General features: G+C 40.9%; 1 protein-coding gene across 1 annotated transcript; it reads left to right on the top strand.

Annotated features, from left to right (window-relative positions):
- Positions 1–6,980: 6,980 nt before the first annotated feature.
- LOC118406135 (pantetheinase-like) lies at positions 6,981–10,026 on the top strand. Its single transcript, XM_035806001.1, has 2 exons — positions 6,981–7,279; positions 8,268–10,026. Exons 1-2 carry the CDS (start codon positions 7,073–7,075, stop codon positions 9,597–9,599), a joined length of 1,539 nt encoding a protein of 512 aa, XP_035661894.1. The 5' UTR covers positions 6,981–7,072; the 3' UTR covers positions 9,600–10,026.
- The last annotated feature ends 12,560 nt before the right edge of the window (positions 10,027–22,586 follow it).

Below are 22,586 nucleotides of genomic sequence, written 5' to 3'. Positions count from 1 at the left end.
TCATATGTCTCTATACTTATTAAAAAAGCGCGATTTAGTCAGGCTAACAAGAATACAGGCTCATACTAACGGGCAGGAAAAGTATTAACTCACCGCCCAAAATCATATGTTTATAACTCTAAAGTTGTGCAAAGTATTAATCTCCAAGCAGATTCCTCCGTGGCATAAGACAGTAACATAAGCTGGGGAAGGAGTTTAGCCGGCTGAGGAGTAAATTGGCCACACTACTGTAATGCCACGGAGGAATCTGCTTGGAGATTACAAAGTACGACATTCTACTAGCCACCACCAGACCCTCCCTTAGGGGATGTATATCATTGAATTTTTGCCAAACAAATCGGAAAATTGGCCCGGGGAGTCAGTGCACGCTAAGATTGATATTTCCCTGGCCGGCGGCAATACAAAATCCTGGTAGCAAAACTCCCACGGTAAATCATTTTCCCCATTAGTCAGTCTGGTAGAGACTTATTTTGTTACTTCAAGACAAGGTAACTATATTTTTCATCAATATTTGTTCTGAGACTCAGTTCTTACTGTGTACGATCTCAGTACTGCGATGAAGTAAAATTTATCAGGTGAAACGTTTTGCCAGAGCGCTAGCGTTTCGTCTCTGGAGGGACATCGCTTTCATAGTGAGTTAGTGGAATGGTCCAGTCATGGTAAAGCGCCCACTCCTTCTCGTTACCAATGTCGAAGTCGTGTTCTTCACCTTATTCAGATCATGACCCTATTTCTGGCCAATCAGTGACAGTTCTCAGAATCGCTGTCATCCTCGGTTTCTGTCGTTGACTCGCCTGGTGCAGCGACTCTTAGCGGCGGAGTCAGAACTGCAGTAGTCTGAACAACCCTCCTTCCTACTAGTGTACATTATACATTATTATGGTATTAATTCCAAAGAAAAAGAAGTTCAACCTCCCACCAACCACATAAACGGCTATAAATTCGTTATGATACGGTCCTATTCTGGAAAATAGCTGTTTTTCTGCACTTTCGGGTCTGTCCCCTACAAGTTATTGTAGGGGACATACTGCGGCCGGGCCCCTGGAGTTCTTTTAACTCAGAATTAAAATCAAGCCGGTGTGACAGCGATCTCGCCCCGGGGGCGAAATCACTAGCGATCTCGCCCCCCCGGGGCGAAATCGCTAGCGATCTCGCCCTCGGGGCGAGATCGCTGTCACACTACCTCGCCCCCCTTTAGCGATTTCGCCCCCCCCCCCAAAAACGGGTTTACATGACATTTTAGAAGTTGATTGGTATAAATCACAAAATGCAGTTTCAGAATGATATAAGTGCACGAGTTTGATACATAACTCCATTCATAGTATCAATATTAACGTAATTACATGGTAATAAGATAGTTGAACTTGTTTCAGACAAGGAGGGTTGGGTCCCTTGTATTCCCATTATTGCATATACCTGAGTCTTGACATAAGATGTATTTCATTATATTCAACTGTCCTCAAACAACCTATATATCTCCAATATGAAGTCTCTACCATGAAGTGACCACAAAAGAACTATGTAATGTCTTTATTAATTATGCAAATATTAGGTATTAATTAGAATAACGCACATTTTGGTATATGCACCTGGCCAAGGGATATCTTCACCTCCAACATGACTGTTTTTTCTAGTATTTAGGAACTGATGCATTTACCCGTGTTTCTTAAGACTGGTACTTTACCAGTGTTTGTGTAGCATTTAGCAACAGCTATATCAACTTGCGCGTAGATAGTGTTTATAATGAGAAACTATTATTCACGTGTGTTTTTGTTAGTGCTTTGGAAATGTTTCCAGCACAAGAAAGAAAACACTGTGACAAATTGAAAACATATAGCTGACGTATTCCGTACCATAGACGGTGTTGATTTATACGTTCGCAGTAGCACTGTTTTTATGCCACCTCAGCTGCAAAAATTGTCTTTTTCATTTCAATGTCATGTTTGCACCGAACAATATAGTATCGACTTTCGAGGTATGACAGGCATCTTACGGTACGGTAATAAGGTGCCATAAGGTACCAGGTAACACACCATACACGTTACTCCCCAGGTGCAGTATAGTACCAGGTAGCGCACCTGTAATATGTAGTAACCAGCTGCTCTTGGGGGGGGGGGGGGGCGAAAACGCTAAAGGGGGGCGAAAACGCTAGTGATCTCCCCCCCCGGGGGGGGGGGCGAAATCCCCGGGGGGGCAAAAACCCTTTCACACCGGACCTACCCGTGAAAACAACCAAATGTATCTGACAGTCCACGTGTACAAATGTGTACAGGGGGGCTTCCGGGCTCGGTCAGGGCTACACTATAGGCCATACGAGGCTTTTGTCCGATTCCATAATATCTGTTCTATTACACTCCGTCGGTTTTTATATGTTAGACTCGTTTTGCTGTTTCTAGCCTACGGAGACTGCCTCGCAGAGCTTGTTTTAAGAAGCTGTTAGAATCCCCCAAGCCCGTTACCGTTTAATCAGGATGTACTTATTCTAGATCCACAAAAATGCTTTTTGTGTAACTGCTCCTACAGCGCTTTAGGCTATATAACCAATTTCCTCATGCACCCTAGCACCCTCACACAATACTCTACACACACGGAAGATCCAAGAGGATTCTAAATTTCTATTTTGGGAGCTTTTTCTCATGCATACCAAATAAATTTGACCGTGAAGGTCCAACATGAAAGGGGTGGAATAAATACCATTACTTAAAGTGTTCGCGGAATCTGCACTAAGAGGTGCAATTGAATTAAGCGAGAAACCCTTTCTTCATACAACAACTCCATTACGCTACCTTTTAGATACAATGAAGATGTTCGTCTTTGTTGTTGCTTGTTCGAAAGAATCTAATACATTAAATCCTGTAGATGAATAGATTACATATTCTAGGAGGTATTTGTGTGCAGAAATAGGAAAAAATGCATGAATATTAATGTTTAGACATTAGAACTAGAAGTTTAAGTGATGCGTTATACTCAAAACCGGCTGATATATTCATATACTAGTATGCTTCCCTTTTGTATTCACTTGGTGATGTGTATAGATATATGTAGAAGATCTTCCGAAAGTCGCTATTCCTTTGTTGTGTCAATACAACACCAGTGAATTTTCATGCAAAACTATTTCTTCAACTGAATCCACTAGATATCCTTAGACAACAGCAATTAAATTTTATAGATGACATCCTCTGCAGACTGTAAAAAGAGTGTCATCCATAAAATTTACTTACTGTGGCCTAAACGAATATGCTTTGTATAAACCGCATAAAAGTATTTGTATATTGAGCCTGTACCCCGACGAAAGGGCCACCTCTTACCATAGAGATCTCGGATTCAAGTATGAAGTATACTTACAGCTCGCTTCAAAAACAACTTTGCCTCGTTGAACGCGTATCTAAATTCATATTTGACAGGGGCTCTCGGGTCTAGATTTGAAATGCAAAGGTGGAACAAGAAGTCACGATTTGGCCTATGTCAACTGAGAGCTATGGCGATATGTTATATAACATCAGTATAAGAAAGGGTAATTTTGGTGATGAATTAAGGCAACCTCTTACCATAGAGCTCCCAGATTCAAGTATGAAAAGAAGTACACTTATAGCTCACTTCAAAAACAGGTTTGCCTCGTTGAGCCCGTATCTATATTGGACAGAGGTTTTCGGGTCTAGATTTGAAATGCAAAGGTGGAACAAGAAGTCACGACTTGGCCTATGTCAACTGAGAGCTATGGCGATATGTTATATAACATCAGCATAAGAAAGGGTAATTTTGGTGATGAATTAATGCAACCTCTTACCATAGAGCTCCCAGATTCAAGTATGAAAAGAAGTACAATTATAGCTCACTTCAAAAACAGGTTTGCCTCGTTGAGCTCGTATCGTATACTGGACAGGCCTAGGGGCTCTCGGGTCTAGATTTGAAATGCAAAGGTGGAACAAGAAGTCACGATTTGGCCTATGTCACTTGAGAGTGATGGCGACATGTTAGATGCATCAGGTGATAAGTGGTTATATTGGGAGTGGGTTAAGGCAGGCACTCGGTTTAAGTACGTAAGTGCACATAATGTGCACATGGGATTAACCTTTTTGCACATCGTGGAACTGCTGCGTCATATGTATGCTATTTGATCAGTAGCCCAATGGGTAACACCGCTAGGGTATACCTGGTAAAGCGAAGGGCACAACCCGCCGTACGTGCAAATACGTGCTGTCTACGTTCCAAAACGTGGGCAATCTTTTGAGATCCGTAAGTGGAAAGTACTGCCTCCGTACGAACTCGTAGGGAATCCGACGGATTTTGGAGCACGCAGACACGCCGTAGAACTTTACGTGCAGGCAAAACTTTGTGTGCCATCGGGCTGCGGATTCGCCCCCCGTACATGCCAGTACGTTGTGCCCTTAGCTTAACGTATAACAATACTCAGAGGTGTCGGCATATGGACGAGATTTGCTTTGCTTATGGACAGAGAGAAGGACAATGTGACACTACACTCAAGTTACTCACCTTTCTCAACAGTGCCATTACACAAAGAACAATAAATATAACAATAATTAAATAAAAGTAGCATGGTACGTCAATATTGTATTCCCCTAGGTTTTGATATGATTTGAGTTCTACATTTGCTTGAGAGACGTGTGCTACACACAAGTGTGCTAACAGCACCATAATCTTACGCGCCATCAAATGTAAAATTGAGAAAAAGCCTGGAAACTCATTCGTGCAGATGCATTACATCAGGACGAATAGACCCTTTTCCATTAGAAAATATTTCTGTTCTTTTTTCGTCAGTGTACTGTGTGTTTTTGAAGCATCAAAACGGCCATAAGAAATTGAGCTATATCTATTTGTATATGTGCAATTCACCATGGTTCAACCTTTCTTCATGTAGTTATCTTTGTAAACTTTATCTATCTATCTACCTACATAATTTATTTATCTGTCTATCTCTATCTTTTCACATTTTTACCCATCTTTCTATCTATCCAGCAGTCTCTCTCTCTCTCTCTCTCTCTCTATATATATATATATATATATATTATGTATATATGTCTAGTATCTATTTACATTTCTATCTACCTACTTTTCTATTTCTCTATCTAACTGTTTATCTATCATCTATTTACCTATTATCTATCCATCGATCTATCTGTCTATCCATCTATCTCTCCGTGTGTCAATCGATCAGTCTTTCCACCCTATCACTCCTCTTTCTCTCTGTTATTTCTCTCACACTTTCTTTCTCTCTCTAATATCTCTTTGGAATACACATACATATACTTGGCTCTACGCAAGCCAGAGAAATACGCTCAAAGCAAATAACTCAACAAAGAGCCCCACCATCTATGTCAACTTACCTGCATGGATTCCCTCGTTGCTATTGTTCCCACCAAGCAGCCGTTATCCATTATGGACAACAGGATGAAACAAACCAGTACGAACACGACTACCGGTCGCCATGCAGGATACAAGCCGCTCAGACCACACAACACGGGGCTGAAACCTGTGACCGTCACGGTAGAATTCTCCAGCGTAACGTTTTCGCTCACAACCTCGCAGGTGGAGAAGGTAACGTTTTCCAACGCTTGGAGAGCTGCCATAGTTCTCGATGTCTGGTACTCTTTACAGGCGCAGAAGGATTTTCAATTTCTTACGCTCCTACGCAAAAAGGTCTTAACGCATGACCTGACTTAAGGTTACTAGCAAACAAGTTACCTGCATATAGCTATTAGATTTGCACAGAGCATTGCCTATAGCTTCGTTGTGAACACACGATCTTAGAGCATTCTACCAGACACGTATATTCCCTACTGTATCTCCTTATCATTCCTTAGAATAATGTTTACATAAGAAATAGATGCTCTCAAATCCTGAGCATCAATAGACGTATTCTAAGGGGAATCCACGTTTTAAAACGTTGATGAACAATAAATCTTGAAGTTACAAAGGTTTGAATGATGCAATGCAAAGGAAAGCTTGTCAGTGACAATTGATCGCATCAGAACAAATAGGCACTCGAAAATAGCGATGACTTGTTTCAGAATGTTGCCAAATTGTCTGTTTTTCTAGACGGGAACTGAATATATTTGAGACCACGTTAAACCTTCCAATCATGAAGGGTGATTACCACTACTTGTACTTTTAACCCCAAAATATTCAGTGACGTTTTTCTAAATAATGGGTTTTATCTGCCCACTCAATGTTGCCAATTAACGTTACGTACTACGTACTCATATTCGAGCTATGTAGCAAGCCTTTGATGCATAATCTAGTCTGAATGATTACATCTAAGGCGTCGTGTGAGAGTGAATTGCGATTATTATCAACTTTTCATTACAGCAATGCCTGTGTTAATGATAGTCGTGTTATAGGGGTTCACGCTTGTGCGCCTATCAAATCCGTATGAGTTCCGTATTGGTATTTACGGGCTTAGGTAATGTTTGCTGTCGAACAAGTCTTTTACGTCAAAGTCAAAGTTTAAAAAAAAGAATTCTTCCCACAAACTTTACCTAAGTCCCGAAACTTTAAATACGGCAAACATGCGGATTTAGTATACGTGCCCCTATACATTTTTCTCCGACTGCTCGCTCATAGAAGTCTTTTAAAGTTTCTCACATAGACCGTGGCCACCTTTTCGATTATGAAGTATGATGAGATCTCCCACTTCCTGTTCAACGTTAATAAGTTATCAATCATTTGAACACTGTTTAATCGACAAGTGTTTTAAAAAGGCCTACATCACATTTCCGACCCGGGGCCCGGCCGGGCAGCTTTTGGGAACGACAAGTAACATAAAAAAGACACCAAACTACAAAAGACCTAAACAGAATAGTCGTTGCGCATTATTTGTGTATCTTTTCACGTATACAGTTTTATTTTTCGTTTCCACAAACAGCCCGGCCAGGCCCCGGTTTGGAAATGTGACGTTAGCATATAAGGACACTGAGTCATTCGATTGCGTCACTCAGAACCCCTCTCCTAGAAATGGAACATGCCATTTCCTGTCCCACATACAGTAGCACTTAATTGTTCTTAACTGTCCTCAGAATACTTTTGCGACTATCATCTTCAACAAGCCGATAAAATGACGATGTTTTCCGTACTGGTCTTGCTGTGGATGTCACAGGTTGTCTCGTGTTATGACGACACGAGTTTTGTGGCTGCGGTGTACGAACATGCGGTGGTGTGGACTTCTATACCTGGCCAACCCCCAACTCGACAAGAGGCGATAGACTTCATGAAACAAAACCTGGACGTTTACAGAGAACAGACAAGGGAGGCTAAAAGACAGGTATGGTTTCTTGTGTACGGGTAAAGTTCTTGAGAAAATCTTCTTTTAGTTTCTTATTTCCTTGAGTGTCTTAACGGTGAATCTAGACAAATGTGGTTTACCGAACGGACGTTGACCGCATTCTTTTTCCTCGTTATCAGTAGTTTGCTTGGTTTACTCAAGCCATGTTGACATCATTATATTGATGACATCTGCGCGCACATTATTTTACCCGTTTTGCAAAAAAGGGTTGGCGACCATACGAAGAAGCTGAAGAATGAGCAATACGATATTCAAAATTACACCAGAAAAGGAATAATGTCGTAGAAAGTCAAAGGACATTCAAAAGTCACAGAAGAAAATGTAAAAGTGCAAAAAGTAAGAACATATTGTTTGGTATATACCATGTTTTGTGTGTTCAGTTCTTTATAAAAAAACTTCCTGACCACTTGAATTTTATAATGAAGGCAACTTTTTGTTTCGCACGCAGACATCAATTTTGCAGTGCCCAATTAGTATGCCATCTACATAATGAAAATATAACCTTCTCGGCGAAGGTAATAAGCATGGCCTAACAAACCGTCAAAGTGATGAAACTTAAAACTCTTGATGAAAGGGTATTAACCGCTAGGGCATTTCACACAAGCATAACGTTACTGATACCGAGTGGCACAGGGCAAACATGCGTTAACACACCCATTCCACTAGACGGGTATCTTAAGCTGAAGTAGTTGAAGTTTGCCTGCATCACATGTGTACTTTTCTGTAATGTTTAAATGTCCTTTAAACAAAGGTTGCTTGTCGGCAAACAGAGATAAAATATTGATACTTAGAGCTGACTCAATGTGCTTACTCACTCTGATAAAAGATGACCTTTGGTATAGAGCAGAAACTATAGTGTATGGCCTAACTGCGTTGGTATGCTATGCTTTGTGTATATTGCCTCATAAATATCTTTAACCTCTTTTTCTGCGACAAGTTCAATGTTTTGTGTTTACTTTTCCCACAGGGTGCGGACATAATAGTCTTTCCGGAGGACGGAATTCACGGATTCCAATCCAGAGAGAATCAATATTTCTATTTGGAAACGATCCCCGATCCGGAGAAGATTGTATGGAACCCTTGCGACGATCCCGACCGTTTTAACGACACCCCAGTTCAACAAAACCTCAGTTGTATGGCCAAAGAGAATAACATCTATGTTGTCGCAAACTTCGGAGACAAGCAGTTTTGCGACAGTTCTGAGGACAGTTCTTGCCCGAATGACGGCAGATACCAGTTTAACACCGACGTTGTTTTCGATAACGAAGGAACGATTGTCGCCAGGTACCATAAAGAACACCTCTTCATGACGGAACTGCAGTTCAACCGCCCGCCGTCGGTGGAGATCGTAACCTTCCAGACTCCGTTCGGAAAGTTCGGAGTCTTCACTTGTTTTGATGTCCTGTTTCGCGACCCTGCCGTGGCACTAGTGGAAGATTGCGGTGTAGATACGATCGTGTTCCCGACGGCTTGGATGGATGTTTTGCCACTTTTTGTTTCCGTAGAGTTTCACCAAGCCTGGGCCATGGGTATGGGTGTTAACTTCTTGTCGTCTAACACGCACGTCCTTGACAGACGTATGACCGGAAGTACGATCTCCACCCCTTCCGGTGCCGTCAGCTATTATCACGACATGAACTCAACTGAGGGAAGGTTATTGGTCGCAGAAATCCCCATCAAACCAATAAAGAATGGCGTTAGATCAGCAGAGCTACCAATCACACAGCACGACACAGAGTTCGTTTCTGACTTGTTCGGTGACCCTTTTACTTTCGTGGATCTTACAAAAGAGAGCGATTACGTCATCATCTGTCAAAATGACTTATGCTGTAGCCTGAATTACACAAAATCGGGAATTTCGTCGGAAATTTACGCCTTCGGTGCTTTTGACGACCTCCACACGAACGAGGGACAGTACTACCTACAGATATGCGCACTGGTGAAGTGCGCTAACTCGTCACGTGACACCTGCGGCCAGCCAACCAACGACGCGCAGACGACATTCTCCCACCTGCGCTTGGCGGGAAACTTCAAGTTTCCTCACGTCTTTCCAGAGGTTCTGACACGCGGGATCGGAATGGACCTTGCAGTAGGTGAATGGGAGTACAAAAATGGCGCTATAATCAGTACATCCGGGATATCCAAGCCTCTTCTTTCAGCTGCTCTGTTTGGCCGAGTGTACGAAAGGGATGATGGGACATTCAAACATACGAGTGGCGCGATGGAAGTCTCTCCTCACCTTCCTTTGCTGCTCATCTTGTTCTCTGTTCATCTTATTGGATCAGTTGTAACTGTCTAAGGAAAATGCCTCCGCCTCTGAGGCGTCGCAAAAAAATGGTACCGCATACGTGTGAATTGTATTCTCAGATTCAAATCTAATTTGCCGAAAATGCATTCAAGAATTGCATCAGCGTTTTCTGACGGCGAGGTTTCTCTGACATTCACTCTTGAATACGTGTGTGTGTGTGTGTGTGTTGTACTGAGGAAAAAGGACAGGTATGTTTTACTACGTGTGGATGGTGTTCAGCACCAAGGACAGGCGTGTTTGTCTATGGATGGCATTTAGCGCCATGGATAGGTATGTTAATCTGATAGTGAATGGTCTGTCTTCTCTGTCACGTTGCTTTGTTTGTACCAGGGACAGGTGAGAGTAACTGTCAAAGAAGCTCGGTCGTCAGAAATGTTGCGCCTTTAGTTGCTAAAATAAAGATGATTTTGTGACACGTTCCTTTGTTTGATCTATGAAGTATCTCTTGGTTTGTGAAACACAAGAAGGTCAACAGCTAGATGATATAACACGCATGGCTACAACTACCTTGACTGAAGTGCCATCTAGCGAATGTTTCTTGCATTTCTTCCTGTGTATGTGTGTGTATGTGTGTGTGTGTGTGTGTGTGTGTGTGTGTGTGTGTGTGTGTGTGAGTGAGTGAGTGAGTGAGTGAGTGAGTGAGTGAGTGAGTGAGAGTGAGTGAGTGAGTGAGTGAGTGAGTGAGTGAGTGAGTGAGTGAGTGAGTGAGTGAGTGAGTGAGTGGTGAGGTGATTTTGTAGATGGGTGGACGGGTGAGTGAGTGAGTGCGTGAGGGAATTAATGAATTAGTGGGTGAATGACTGAGTGAGTGAATGAGTGAAGGTGTCTAACGGTCAGAATAAGCAAATGTAATGTGAAAAAAAGTTAAAAAGTTAACCCTTATATTTCAAGCAATACATACGGATACCCTCTCCCCCATTTCAGTAGCAAGGACACCGCCCGTGGACACACCGCCACTTGTCTGGGCTCCCTTCGGAGGCTCGGGTGACCCATCGCGCACGTAAAGCAAAGGGCACAGCCCGCCGTACGTGCAAATGCGTACTGTCTATTTGCCAAAACGTGGGCTATCTTTTGGGATCCGTAAGTGGTAAGTACCGCCTCTGTACGAACTCGTAGGGAATCCGACGGATTTGGGAGCACGCAGACACGCCGTAGAACTTTACGTGCAGGCAAAACTTTGTGTGCCATCGGGCTGCAGATTCGCCCCCCGTGCGTGCCAGTACGGACGACGCGCCTGCCCTGTACAGCCTGAACGTTTCCAGAAATACGTGGCGGACGTGGCCTCCCAAAAAACGTACGGACAAATTTCACGTACGGCGGGTTGTGCCCTTAGCTTTATCTTCCTTGGGGATAGCCTCACTCCACGTGGTAGTGTTTAGACCCCCTGTTTCAGTTCTAAGGGTATCACATGTGGGCGCACATACGGATGTAGAAATGCTATTTATTTAATAGGAGTCCACATCGATGTAATATTAGAAAAAAGTATGTCCTTGGTAAACTCCTTGCTCAGCACACACACTCTGACATAGGGGCGGCCTTGAACCCGCAGGATTAAAGTGTAATCACACGAGTAATCCTGTTGTACGTAGCTGAGCGCTTTGGAACCACGGGTAACCCTTCGTAACCAACACTTCATCGGGACGGCCTCTCCCACTATGGTAGGTGTTACTATCCCCCCCCCCCCACCCCCACCTCTCATTTCAACACAAAGGACATCGCTCGTGGACACAACTTTTCCCCAGCCGTAGCTTGGCGCTCTGAAAACTCTGGTGACCGCGTACGTACCCTTTATTGGGACACAACGTGGGATGTGTTGCCGCCCCCCTCCCCGCTCTGCTTAGCAGCTCTGCATAGGTCGTAGCTTTGTTTGCGCTCTCGATCCGAAGGCTGGGAGCGGCACACATGTATAGACGCTTCAATGTTTTGTTATGGACGTTTAAAGACGGTGTACGCACGTACAGACGGGATTGAGACACGAAGGACATGGCCTACCGCAACTTTACTCTGCCCGTAGTTTTAACAACGTACCCAACTCGTATTGCATGGAAGCATTTAACATCGTACTGTTCATTGAAGTTGAAATACTCTAGTCGTTGTAAAACGTATGCTTTCCAGGCCAATGCGTCTATCTCCGAATTAATAATATAAAAACACATTCTATACTTATGACGCAAACCGTAACGGTGGATTACATTGATATACACTCTCTTGTTACAAAATGGAAACTAAATAGAACCCTTTTCGGTTAGAAGATGAGAAAACGTGTGTTATTACGTAGTATGGCTGTAACATAGCACCTTATGATGTCATAGTAGACATGTAACACCACCCATGTTCCACTATTATTGCTAATGGAATAAAGCTTTATTACTAGCTATATAGAAAATGAGACAGTTCTCCTCAAACCTCAAGTTACTATTTGACTGTTGAATATACCCAAGGCCCCCCTCCCCCAACCTGATGTCTACAAATACCATCACCAAGACCCCAAAGCAATTCTTTACTGGTATTTGCTGAAGGAACACCGAAGCTTTGAATGAAATGACTTGAAGTTTTTTTTGATATGGCGGTCGACGTTGTAGTGAGTTTGGTTTGTTTTTTGTTGCGTATTGTTGTTTAGCATAAGTAGAGACCCTTGACCAATGAGTAATCTTACTGATTCCTAGAAGAAATAGCGTTTGAACGTACCCACGCCGTTTTAACTGAGTCACGACATGTTTTGCATTGCATAATGTATCGTGTATAGTCATATAGGCCTGCGCTTGTGTTATGATAAGTACAGTAGACTGATACCGGCCACACTCTGCCAGTATTGGTCCGTTTCTGTGGCTCACAGAGCGGTTTACTTGTATTTTCTCTCCTTAGGATTCGTCTTAAACATTTCAAGAAGGCCTCGGAGACGTAGCAAGTGCAGGTAAGAACGATTTTTCTAACTCCTTGCAGACGTATTCTCAAGATTTTTGTTGAAACGCCGTGACTTGTTGTTGTAGCGGCGTTTACAAAGAGCGTCTGTTGTAGACTAATCTTAATACTGGCTGCAACAGGTATATTATATATAATGAGTCACAATATTAAAAGTTGATTTTAGGGACGTGCATTTACTGTGCATAGTCTTAAGATTTGACTCTCACAATCCTGAAGACATGAAGATTTTGTTGTGTGTCTTGTTATAAGAATATGCAGTCCTTGAGGATTTAAGATCGACTATTTGTTTTCTTCAAAGACATTCAAGTATTGGCCGGTAGCGAGTTATGTTTGATATCACACTGTGCAAGTCGTATGCAGTATATGGTGTAAATTATCCATTTTTTATTGAGAGTTTTAAGGCTTATTCACATTTATTCGTGGGGTTACACATATCCGCTGTTTTTAAAAACAGGATGAATTTAGGGATGTCAAGTCAACGGATGTTGGTTTCAAACTGCAATGTTTTGAAAATATCACAATTTTAAAACAACATTCCTTCGACCTAATATTCCTGAATACCCTGTTTTCAAAAACAACAGTTCACCACCAAATAAAGGCGAACTAGCGTTAAAACATTGTACGATTCTTCATACTAGCGTAGTCTTTGGTATTACGTCTGGAAATGGCAAGATTTGACGAACCCCTTTTGGGCTGCATAATTGGCTGAAAAAATATGAACATTTATTTCAATGTAGAATATATATACAAATACAGCGTGGGTTCTTTAACGTTGCTTTTCTCAAACACGAGACCTTCTATTTTACAAGGGACGGTTCTAACTGCAGTTTTCAGTTTTTCCCCTGAGCAAAGTAAAAAAGAAAAATGTGTAAAAATGCCCTTCGCAATTGCACAACATGTTCCTGTCCAAAACGTACACTCGCTATACCATATAATTCACCACCTACGCAAGTGACAATGGCAAAACTTCAAGAAGTACTACAAATACGTCGTCAAATCCTTGCTCTTCACTGTAAGTCAGACTTTAAAGCTCCAAATGATAAGCCCAATTCCTCCTTTATAGAACCCTCCGGAGGCGTTTGCATTGTTAGTGCTTATGTGCTGGATGGTTGAGTTATATATTTCCAGTTGGTGGTACTCTTTAATGACCGCCAGTGGCGCATGCTTCCGTATAACGTTACATGTTTCTACATGGCGTGTATAGCTAACTTTCAGCGTAAGATACAATCATCTTTTAGTGACACTGAAGAAGAGTGATGTCTGTCACTCGAAACGTTCGTAAGTAATACAGCTGTTGAGGTTGGATTGGATTTGAACACACGATTTTCTGTATTTTTAGATCTATATCAGGTATAGCTCTTTGGTGTAACTGTAACACAACAGCTTCTGTATCTGTATAGCTGGTATAGCCACCCTTTGGTGTAACACACTAGCTTCTGTATCTGTATAGCTGGTATAACGTTAGCTACATTTATGATTCGGCGTAACACACCAGCTTTGCAGGCACGCGGCGCGACAGCAGCTGTTTATATTACGTGAACGTCCTGTCACACCTAATCTTTGTACACATAACGGTAGGCATTCTTTAAAGCTATCTATAGTAATGAGGGTAACCCTACAGAAATTGGTGTCAACGACGTCCACTCTACGATACATCTAGGGAAAACTCATTATTTTTGCACTATGTAAAGTATGTCATGCATATAATTTGCTTGTTGTGGCCTAAATATAAAAAGAGAGAATTCCTACCCACAGACCGTAAGTGGAAACACAGTATTAAATTTCTTATGCTTCATGAGACATACTTTAACTAATCACTGCTGGCGAGTTCGTCTGCTACGCTGGTACGTAGAAAACAGCGAGTATTGTCTGTTATCAAACTTGAAAAATATATTTCGTACCGTTCAAATTTTGTGGTACGTCGCCCTGCAAAGCTGTGATAACCGGACATATACAAGCATACATCATCTAATGTTCGAATTCAGTTAATGGGTATTTTTTTTCAGGTTTGCTGACGTTTTACAACAATGTTTCAATCGTTAGTACAGTAACCACACCACGACAGTCGTATGCCTTCAATATTCATAGGCGTTTCAAGGTCCCATCTTTGATTATGCAAAACATATGGTACAGACGACAGAAAACATGAATATGGTCTAAATACGTACACTGTACAGGTATATAAACTGAACAAAGACATACAGCATTCTAATTCATTCCTATTGTTAAATTAACTGTTAAAACTGTCTGTAAACAACTGTTCAAGAATTCTGTTTGGAATCATCACACAATCCCTATGGAAAAAGGGCGCATGAAAATTTCTGTGTACACAAATCATGACAAATTGGAAGCTTGACGCGATTTCCTGTTTTAAAGCCAGGGGTAGGACGTTTCAAGGATTAGCATAAAAGAAAATTGCACAAGTATGGTCTTGTATTTCATGTGGGATTTGAAATGACAACTTTAGACCAGGCAGTAGCAATGTGATAGGACAGCCGGTTGTGGTGTCATTTTTCAAATACGTGCCTTTAGGTGTTATCTCACTGCACTTGGGGCACTGGTGTGGCACTGCGGGGGTCGTTCATAATGTTGATTACGGTCACATGTCATCTTATACACAATGATTTATATCAATGGACCTGAAGTGCAAATTCAAATACATTATGACATGTGACAATCCCTGAATGGCAGATATAGGAAAATATATCAAAGAAGGTTTAGAACTTCCTCAAATGATAGTAAAAGCCTCCAATGATTGTAAGACACTTATGCCATACTACAACTCCTGTATTAGTTAGATAAGCCTTAAATAAAGCTATAGAAATGTAGTTATGTAGATGCCATACTTTGTACCTCGTACAATTGTTGTGCAATTAAGTTATTTTGTATTATCATTATGTATGGATTTATTACATTCAAGTATAAGAAAAAATCTGTCTTTTGCTGACCAATATCAATCACCTTTTATAAGAAGTGATTGTTACCACGTTTTTGTCCTGTATTTATTATTTACATGTATGTTTGATGGGCCCCCTTGGAAATCAACTACGCACTGTTGTAGGGGCTACCCATCTGTTTCAAGATGAAATAAATAAATAAATTAAGTTTTACGGCCTGAAAAAACTTCTGAAATCTTCACAAACAGGCCCAAAGCAGTAATAACATCTACTATCACTTCCATAATCATTTGTAGTGGCTTTTGATGACTATCTAACAAGGGATCTACTATTTAGGAATAACAGGGGACCTCTTGAATACCCCCATCGAAAATTGCCCCATTATATTCAACCTTCCCACTGGTGTGTAATAAAAAGAATAAAACTGTTGTAACTGTCATGCCTATGCCTTGCAATAAACCAACACGGTACAAGTCGCTGCAGCAAATTCAAATCATGTACTTTTAGCCGCAATCCATTTTGAGATCCCTCTAAGCCTTTCGGTGTAACTTTGTGGAAAATATTGGGGCAATGACTCGAACTAAACTCCTCTTTATGATTGATATCGGTTCTGTGCAACACGTAGTATCAGTCGATGCACGTATAGATATCCCCCAAGCGTTCGTTATGAAAAATAAGAAGTGATCATTTAGAGTGAGGGTGATTCGCAGAGGCGGTTAGCGATTATGGTTTATGTATTGTGGTTCTTAGGACATGATCTTATCATCAAAACGCTTGCAAATGACTAAACTGCCCGCCTAGAGTGTACTAGATGATATAAGCTTTTTCTTTATGAGATAGGATGAGGCTTGGAGATGGGAGATATGATTGAATGCTTTTGATATTCTGTGACTATCTTTGGTACCATTCCAGCAACTACAGATTATACTGGGTTAAAGTTATGAAGATCGTTTGGCAATCGGTAATGGTCAAACAAAGTATAAAATGTACTAGGGTGAAGTTTCATGACTCAGATATATTTGACCTGTTTTGAAGTCAATTTTCTTTAAGTATTTACTGAAAAGTAGGTAAAGACGTTTTTGTGACGAGACAGCTTCAATCTAGGGAATTCCGATAACTAACGAATGATAGAAATGTTCACATACTACATTAGTAAGCCATATTTCTTCTTTATGATACAAATATGATACCATAATGGCGGTAATGGTGGATTTTTGTTTTTGATGCTACTAAATTAATATTTCCGAGAGTTAGCTAATTTAGATAAGGCGTTTGATTCCCGTTTAAAAACTACAACTGTTGGAGTTTTATTCATATTTGTTGTACACATGCTTGATGTAACTTCTACTGTGCCCAGGATCAAATTGTAACTTGAAATAGATTATCGTAACATTTGAAACACTAGGTATTAGCTGGAGGCTCTTTTATGCGGTATTCCATTATTCTAGATGTATAAAAGACACTTTATTACCAAACGCAAGTCAGTTTTATCTCAAAGTATATGATAAAACCTATAACTTTCTTTTACTCCGGTATACGATGCCACTTCAAATCTCTATGGGTCGACTATAATCGTAAACAATACATGAAGTAGGATTTACAGATGTACTATGGTGGCACATTTGTTCAAGTAAAAGAAAATAGTGGAACTATAAAGCAGCTATAGTTCCACTGTGTATCTCAGTATACTTAGTATCTTTCTGCCCCCTGCATTACTTTACAAGAAGAGATACGGGATAATTTATCGTTGACTCTCATAAGATGTAGTTATGAGCGTCAATTAATGCTAAGGAAATTTCTTCAACATATTCTTAATGGAGTATATAATATAGCTCATTCAAATATTCAAGTACCAAACAAGCTAGATGTGAAAAATAAAGCTGTTCTCCGACTTAGAATAGTCTCATCAGCTATCGTCAGCTGTCTTAACCAATCGCTGTGGACACGTGACTTTCTGTGCGTGTGACGTCAGCAATGAGTCAAATGTCAGTGGAAGTCGGTACTGTCCCTCGTCCCCGTTGAAAGTAGGTTGGTGTGCCTATCTTTATGTCCGAGAATAAGTTGACCTCTTCAGACAGTATTTTACTAGAACTCAGATAAACGTTCATGCTCAATTTTATTCTTCATTCAACGTCAATGCATTCCTGCACTGAAATGATGAACGTAACGCATAGGGTTTTCAAACGCAAACATCGAGTTCAAGATGGACCGAATGCAATCAATCGTATCATGGTCGTAACGCATTACGCAGAACAGTTTATCTCGATGGTTGTTTAAAAGCCGTTTCCGTATGGCATGTGTGGGTAAATCGTCACGGTATGGGTTCTTCCTGTATGACTGGTGTAATGATATCCCATCACAGGACCACACACTGAGGGTTTAGACTCAGAGGGAACAAATTGGCAATCATAAACTGTTGGAAACATTTGCAACAATTTGTCTCACCTTGGGGATACATACTGGAAGACTTCTTATGGTTTCTTTATAGCAGGTTACGTCTCTTATGGTAATGTTGAATCTCGAGGTTGTGACTTAAACATTGTAAGGAGTTTATTTTACGATTACCTGTGATACAGATAGTTTTACTTGGATGTTATGGAATGATATGGAATCATGAGTGTCAAGAATGTCATGAAATAGAAGTGTTTTTTCTCTCTCTTTCAAGCCTTTGTGGAAAACTTGTGTGTATGTAACTAGGCCTAGAAAAAAAGGTTTCGTATCCGGTTGCGGGCCTGAAAAAAGGGGGTTGGTAGGCAGGGGTTCTATTAATTTTTTTTTCAAACGCTTACAAACGATGTATTGAGGTTTGTGCCGAAGTGATCCGACAAATCTAATTTAGCAACGTTAAGCTGAAATGCACCAGAAACTGGCATTTATCGTATCTATTTAGTTATTATTCAGACATACATGGTACAAGCACAAGTATACCAATAAAGTGTCCACCGTACAATGTTTCCTTAACATTCCTTTATTCACTGTTCAAAGACATAAAGGTATAAAATACAGGTCTGTTTTGAAATTCATCATTCTCAATGGCAGATGGAAAATCTAATGTCCTTTGCCCCCCGGCGGAACAAAAAGAAAGAGGCCACGGTCGAAAGGTTTTTGAGGTCGGTCGTGTAATGAAAAACATTTTGTTTCCTAGTAAAGGCCTTAGCTTACTAGTGCTCACAAAGGGCATGTGTAAACGCTGGTGTAAGTTCTACTAGATCGACAGATTATAGTGTATGTTCTTTAGAGCAGCAAAGTGACCTTGAATCTCCTGGTGCTATAATGTTATTTGCTGAATTTGTTGTATACAACCGTTGCCTGAGACTGTCTCCATACTCTACAAGACCCCATCACTTACTCCTGTGTCCTTGGGAAGGAAATGACTTATTGACGAAGATGTTTGTACCATCCTTATCGTCATAACACCTTCTGGGTTCAACAGCTATCTTGTCTTCAAGGTCACACGGTGAAGGATAATGGTGGTACAGACACTTGAAGCACACGGCCCAGTCATCCGATCTCTTCATCATATAACGTTTTAGATGGTATCTCACTGCACTTGGGGCACCGGTGCGGCACTGCGGGCTTCGTTCACTCTGGCATTTTGTGTTATTTTCGCCAAATGATTTAGATATTGCATAATACGTTAAAGTATTACTTAGAAGACAACAAAATACACAAAACGTATTATTAAAATTAGTTCATTATTCATTGGGTAGTCCTTGGAACCCGGCAGTGCCGCACTGGTGCCCCAAGTGCAATGAGATACCACCTTTATACGTATCTCATTCAATATCTGTGCCTTCCGAATCCGATCCAATCTTATCAGTGAACAAATGATTTATACTTCACTCAAGCGAGCATATCACAGAGTCATGCCATTGGCTAACAGTCGCCATCACGTCGCTGATCATGATTGGTCAGCTGAAATTGAGAATTCTTTTAAAAATCCCAGAATGTCGCGAATAAGCGTGAACTAGACGCAAGCTAGTCGCCAACAGATGATATCGTCAATTGCAAATCCTTTTCTCGTGAATTTTATCTTCGCATATTGTTTTTTAATTACGTAATAACACTGCGATTTCCGATAATGTAATATTGTATCTAACCTTGGGCCCAAACTGAGTATATGACATTCTGACCACAATCATTTTGTTTGTGTACCAACAAAACGGCCGTTGCTGCATTTTATTTGAAAGATGAAAGTAACATATAGCACTAAAGCTGGTATCTCACTCGGAGATCAAATCATTGCGATTTGCCAATTTTTCCTTGCGGTCACACTGACCTGCAACGCACTGGTAAAATACTTCTCGTTATAATGGTAGTTTGATTTTGCCCTATCATGTATCAGCAATTCAATGTACTTTTATTACATTTTGTCCCCTAGATATACATTAACGGCACCGTTTGATGACCACTGCCTGCTCGATCCCTAACCAGAGACTGTGGTGTTGAGATAAGATACACCTGGAGGACACAATACATGACTTTTATAGCTGGCAATGACACACAGGCGAGCCTATAAAAAGGTGGTGACAGAATCATGCAAGGCTTGGCTGGAAACACTAAATCTTTATGAAGTAGAATTACAGACAATTTTTTCTCATTGATTATGCAGATTAAGTCCTAATTTGCATACTTTGTACTGTATTGTCTGCATCTCTGTCTAGGCTACCTGAAGGCCAAATATCATGGGAATCTGTCGTTCCTTTGAGCAGTTATTGTCCTTGAAGTAGATCGTACCTTAGACCTTCTATTCTCCCGAAACTTGCATAGGTCAAATAGCCTAATAGAAGCGCTACTGCAGTTCCATAGTAAGCTCCTAGGTGACCCAAACTTACGTCAAAAGCTACCTGCCACTAAAAACTAAAGGCCTATGTCCTGGGCAAAGGATAAAAAACGGAGGTTCTGTTGCAGTACCAAGCTCTCACACCTGGGGGCCCAAAATCAACTACGACCTTTCCAAATTTTTTATTCACATACCAAATATAATTACAATCCATGCAGATGTACTTAAGGTATGCTGATAACAAATACTTCCAACAGGAAACACAAAGATACACACGTAGACACCCCATCAACAATACTTCCATTTTTAAGGAGGTAATAGATTGCAAGACTAGCTTATTTGGTTGTCTCTGATCATCACATTCCAATTCGAGGTGATACCTGAGGCATTTACGCTTAGCTTATAGTTATATTGCAGCACATTTTAAATCAATTGAGGGTAACCCTTAACAATCATCTAATAACTGACCAATGGAAAACGAATGTTTCTATTTCATGCTTATTACTGTAAAGCACTGTGCTATACACGGACCTTGTCCTTTTCATAGATAACTACCTCCAATTGGTGCTTATTTTGAATGACGTTTAAAACTGCTAAAATTAGACATCGAGTGGGAAACAAAATGTTCCTATTTCATGCTTATTACTGTAAAAAAATCTACTCTGTAGCTAGACTTTGCCCTTCTTATAAATGACTGACTCCCATTGGTGCTTATTTGCAGTGACGCTAACACCTGCTTCAAATAATCCAACAAGTAGGAAACAAACTGTTTCTATTTCATACTTATTACTGTAAAACACTCTACTCTGTAGTTAGACTTTGTCCTTCTAATACATAACTACCCCCCCCCCATTAGTGCTAATTTTCAGCGACGTTTAGAGCTGCTAAAATCATCCAATGAGTGGGAAACAAACCGTTCCTAATACATGCCTATTACTGAAAAAAACAACTCTACTCTGTACTTAGACCTTTTCCTACTTATACATAACGACCCCCCATTGGCGCTCATTTTCAGTGACGTTTAGATCTGCTAAAAAACCATCCAATGAGTGGTGGGAAACTAACTGTTTCTATTTCATGCTTATTACTGTAAATACCCTACTCTGTAGCTAGACCTTGCCCTTCTCATAAATAACTACCTCCCATTGGTGCTTACTTTCAGTGACGTTTACAGTTGCTGAAATCATCCAATGAGTACGAAGGAAACCAACAGTTTCTGTTTCATGCTTATTACTGTAAAACACTGTACTCTGTAGTTAGACCGTGGCCTTCTTATAAATAACTACCTCCCACAAGTGCTTATTTTCAGTGATGGGTTGCAATTATGTGCCAGCTTGCCTAGCGAGAGATCTTAGATGAAATCGCTCTTAGATGGCTTGTTCATTCTGGGAGACTTTAAAACCTCCATCTTACAAATTGGCCGTTCTCAGTGTGATACCTTTAGGGTAATACGACGTTTATTCTTTACAGGGTTTTGGTAGCGGTTGCATCGTAGGCCAATACCTATAGAGTAATTCGACGTGTATTCTTTTCAGAGTTTTGGTAGCGGTTACATTGTAGGCCAATACCTGTAGGTTAATTCGACGTTTATTCTTTTCAGGGTTTTGGTAGCGATTGCATCGTAGGCCAATGCCTGTACGGTAATTCGACGTTTATTCTTTACAGGGTTTTGGTAGCGGTTGCATCGTAGGCCAATACCTGTAGAGTAATTCGACGTGTATTCTTTTCAGAGTTTTGGTAGCGGTTGCATTGTAGGCCAATGCCTGTACGGTAATTCGATGTTTATTCTTGTCAAGGTTTTGGTAGCGGTTGCATCGTAGGCCAATACCTGTAGGGTAATTTGACGTTTATTCTTTTCAGGGTTTTGGTAGCGGTTGCATTGTAGGCCAATGCCTGTAGGGTAATTTGACGTTTATTCTTTTCAGAGTTTTGGTAGCGGTTGCATCGTAGGCCAATACCTGTAGGTTAATTCGACGTTTATTCTTTTCCGACTTTTGGTAGCGGTTGCATCGTAGGCCAATACCTGTAGAGTAATTCGACGTTTATTCTTTTCAGGGTTTTGGTAGCGGTTGCATTGTAGGCCAATGCCTGTAGGGTAATTTGACGTTTATTCTTTTCAGAGTTTTGGTAGCGGTTGCATCGTAGGCCAATACCTGTAGGTTAATTCGACGTTTATTCTTTTCCGACTTTTGGTAGCGGTTGCATCGTAGGCCAATACCTGTAGAGTAATTCGACGTTTATTCTTTTCAGAGTTTTGGTAGCGGTTGCATTGTGGGCCGATACCTGTAGAGTAATTCGACGTTTATTCTTTTCAGAGTTTTGGTAGCGGTTGCATTGTAGGCCAATGCCTGTACAGTAATTCGACGTTTATTC

The sequence above is a fragment of the Branchiostoma floridae genome, chromosome 18, assembly GCF_000003815.2.
Source record: "Branchiostoma floridae strain S238N-H82 chromosome 18, Bfl_VNyyK, whole genome shotgun sequence".
NCBI lineage: Eukaryota > Metazoa > Chordata > Leptocardii > Amphioxiformes > Branchiostomatidae > Branchiostoma > Branchiostoma floridae.
Note: the sequence above shows the minus strand (reverse complement) of the source record. Positions and strands in the feature narration are given on the sequence as shown.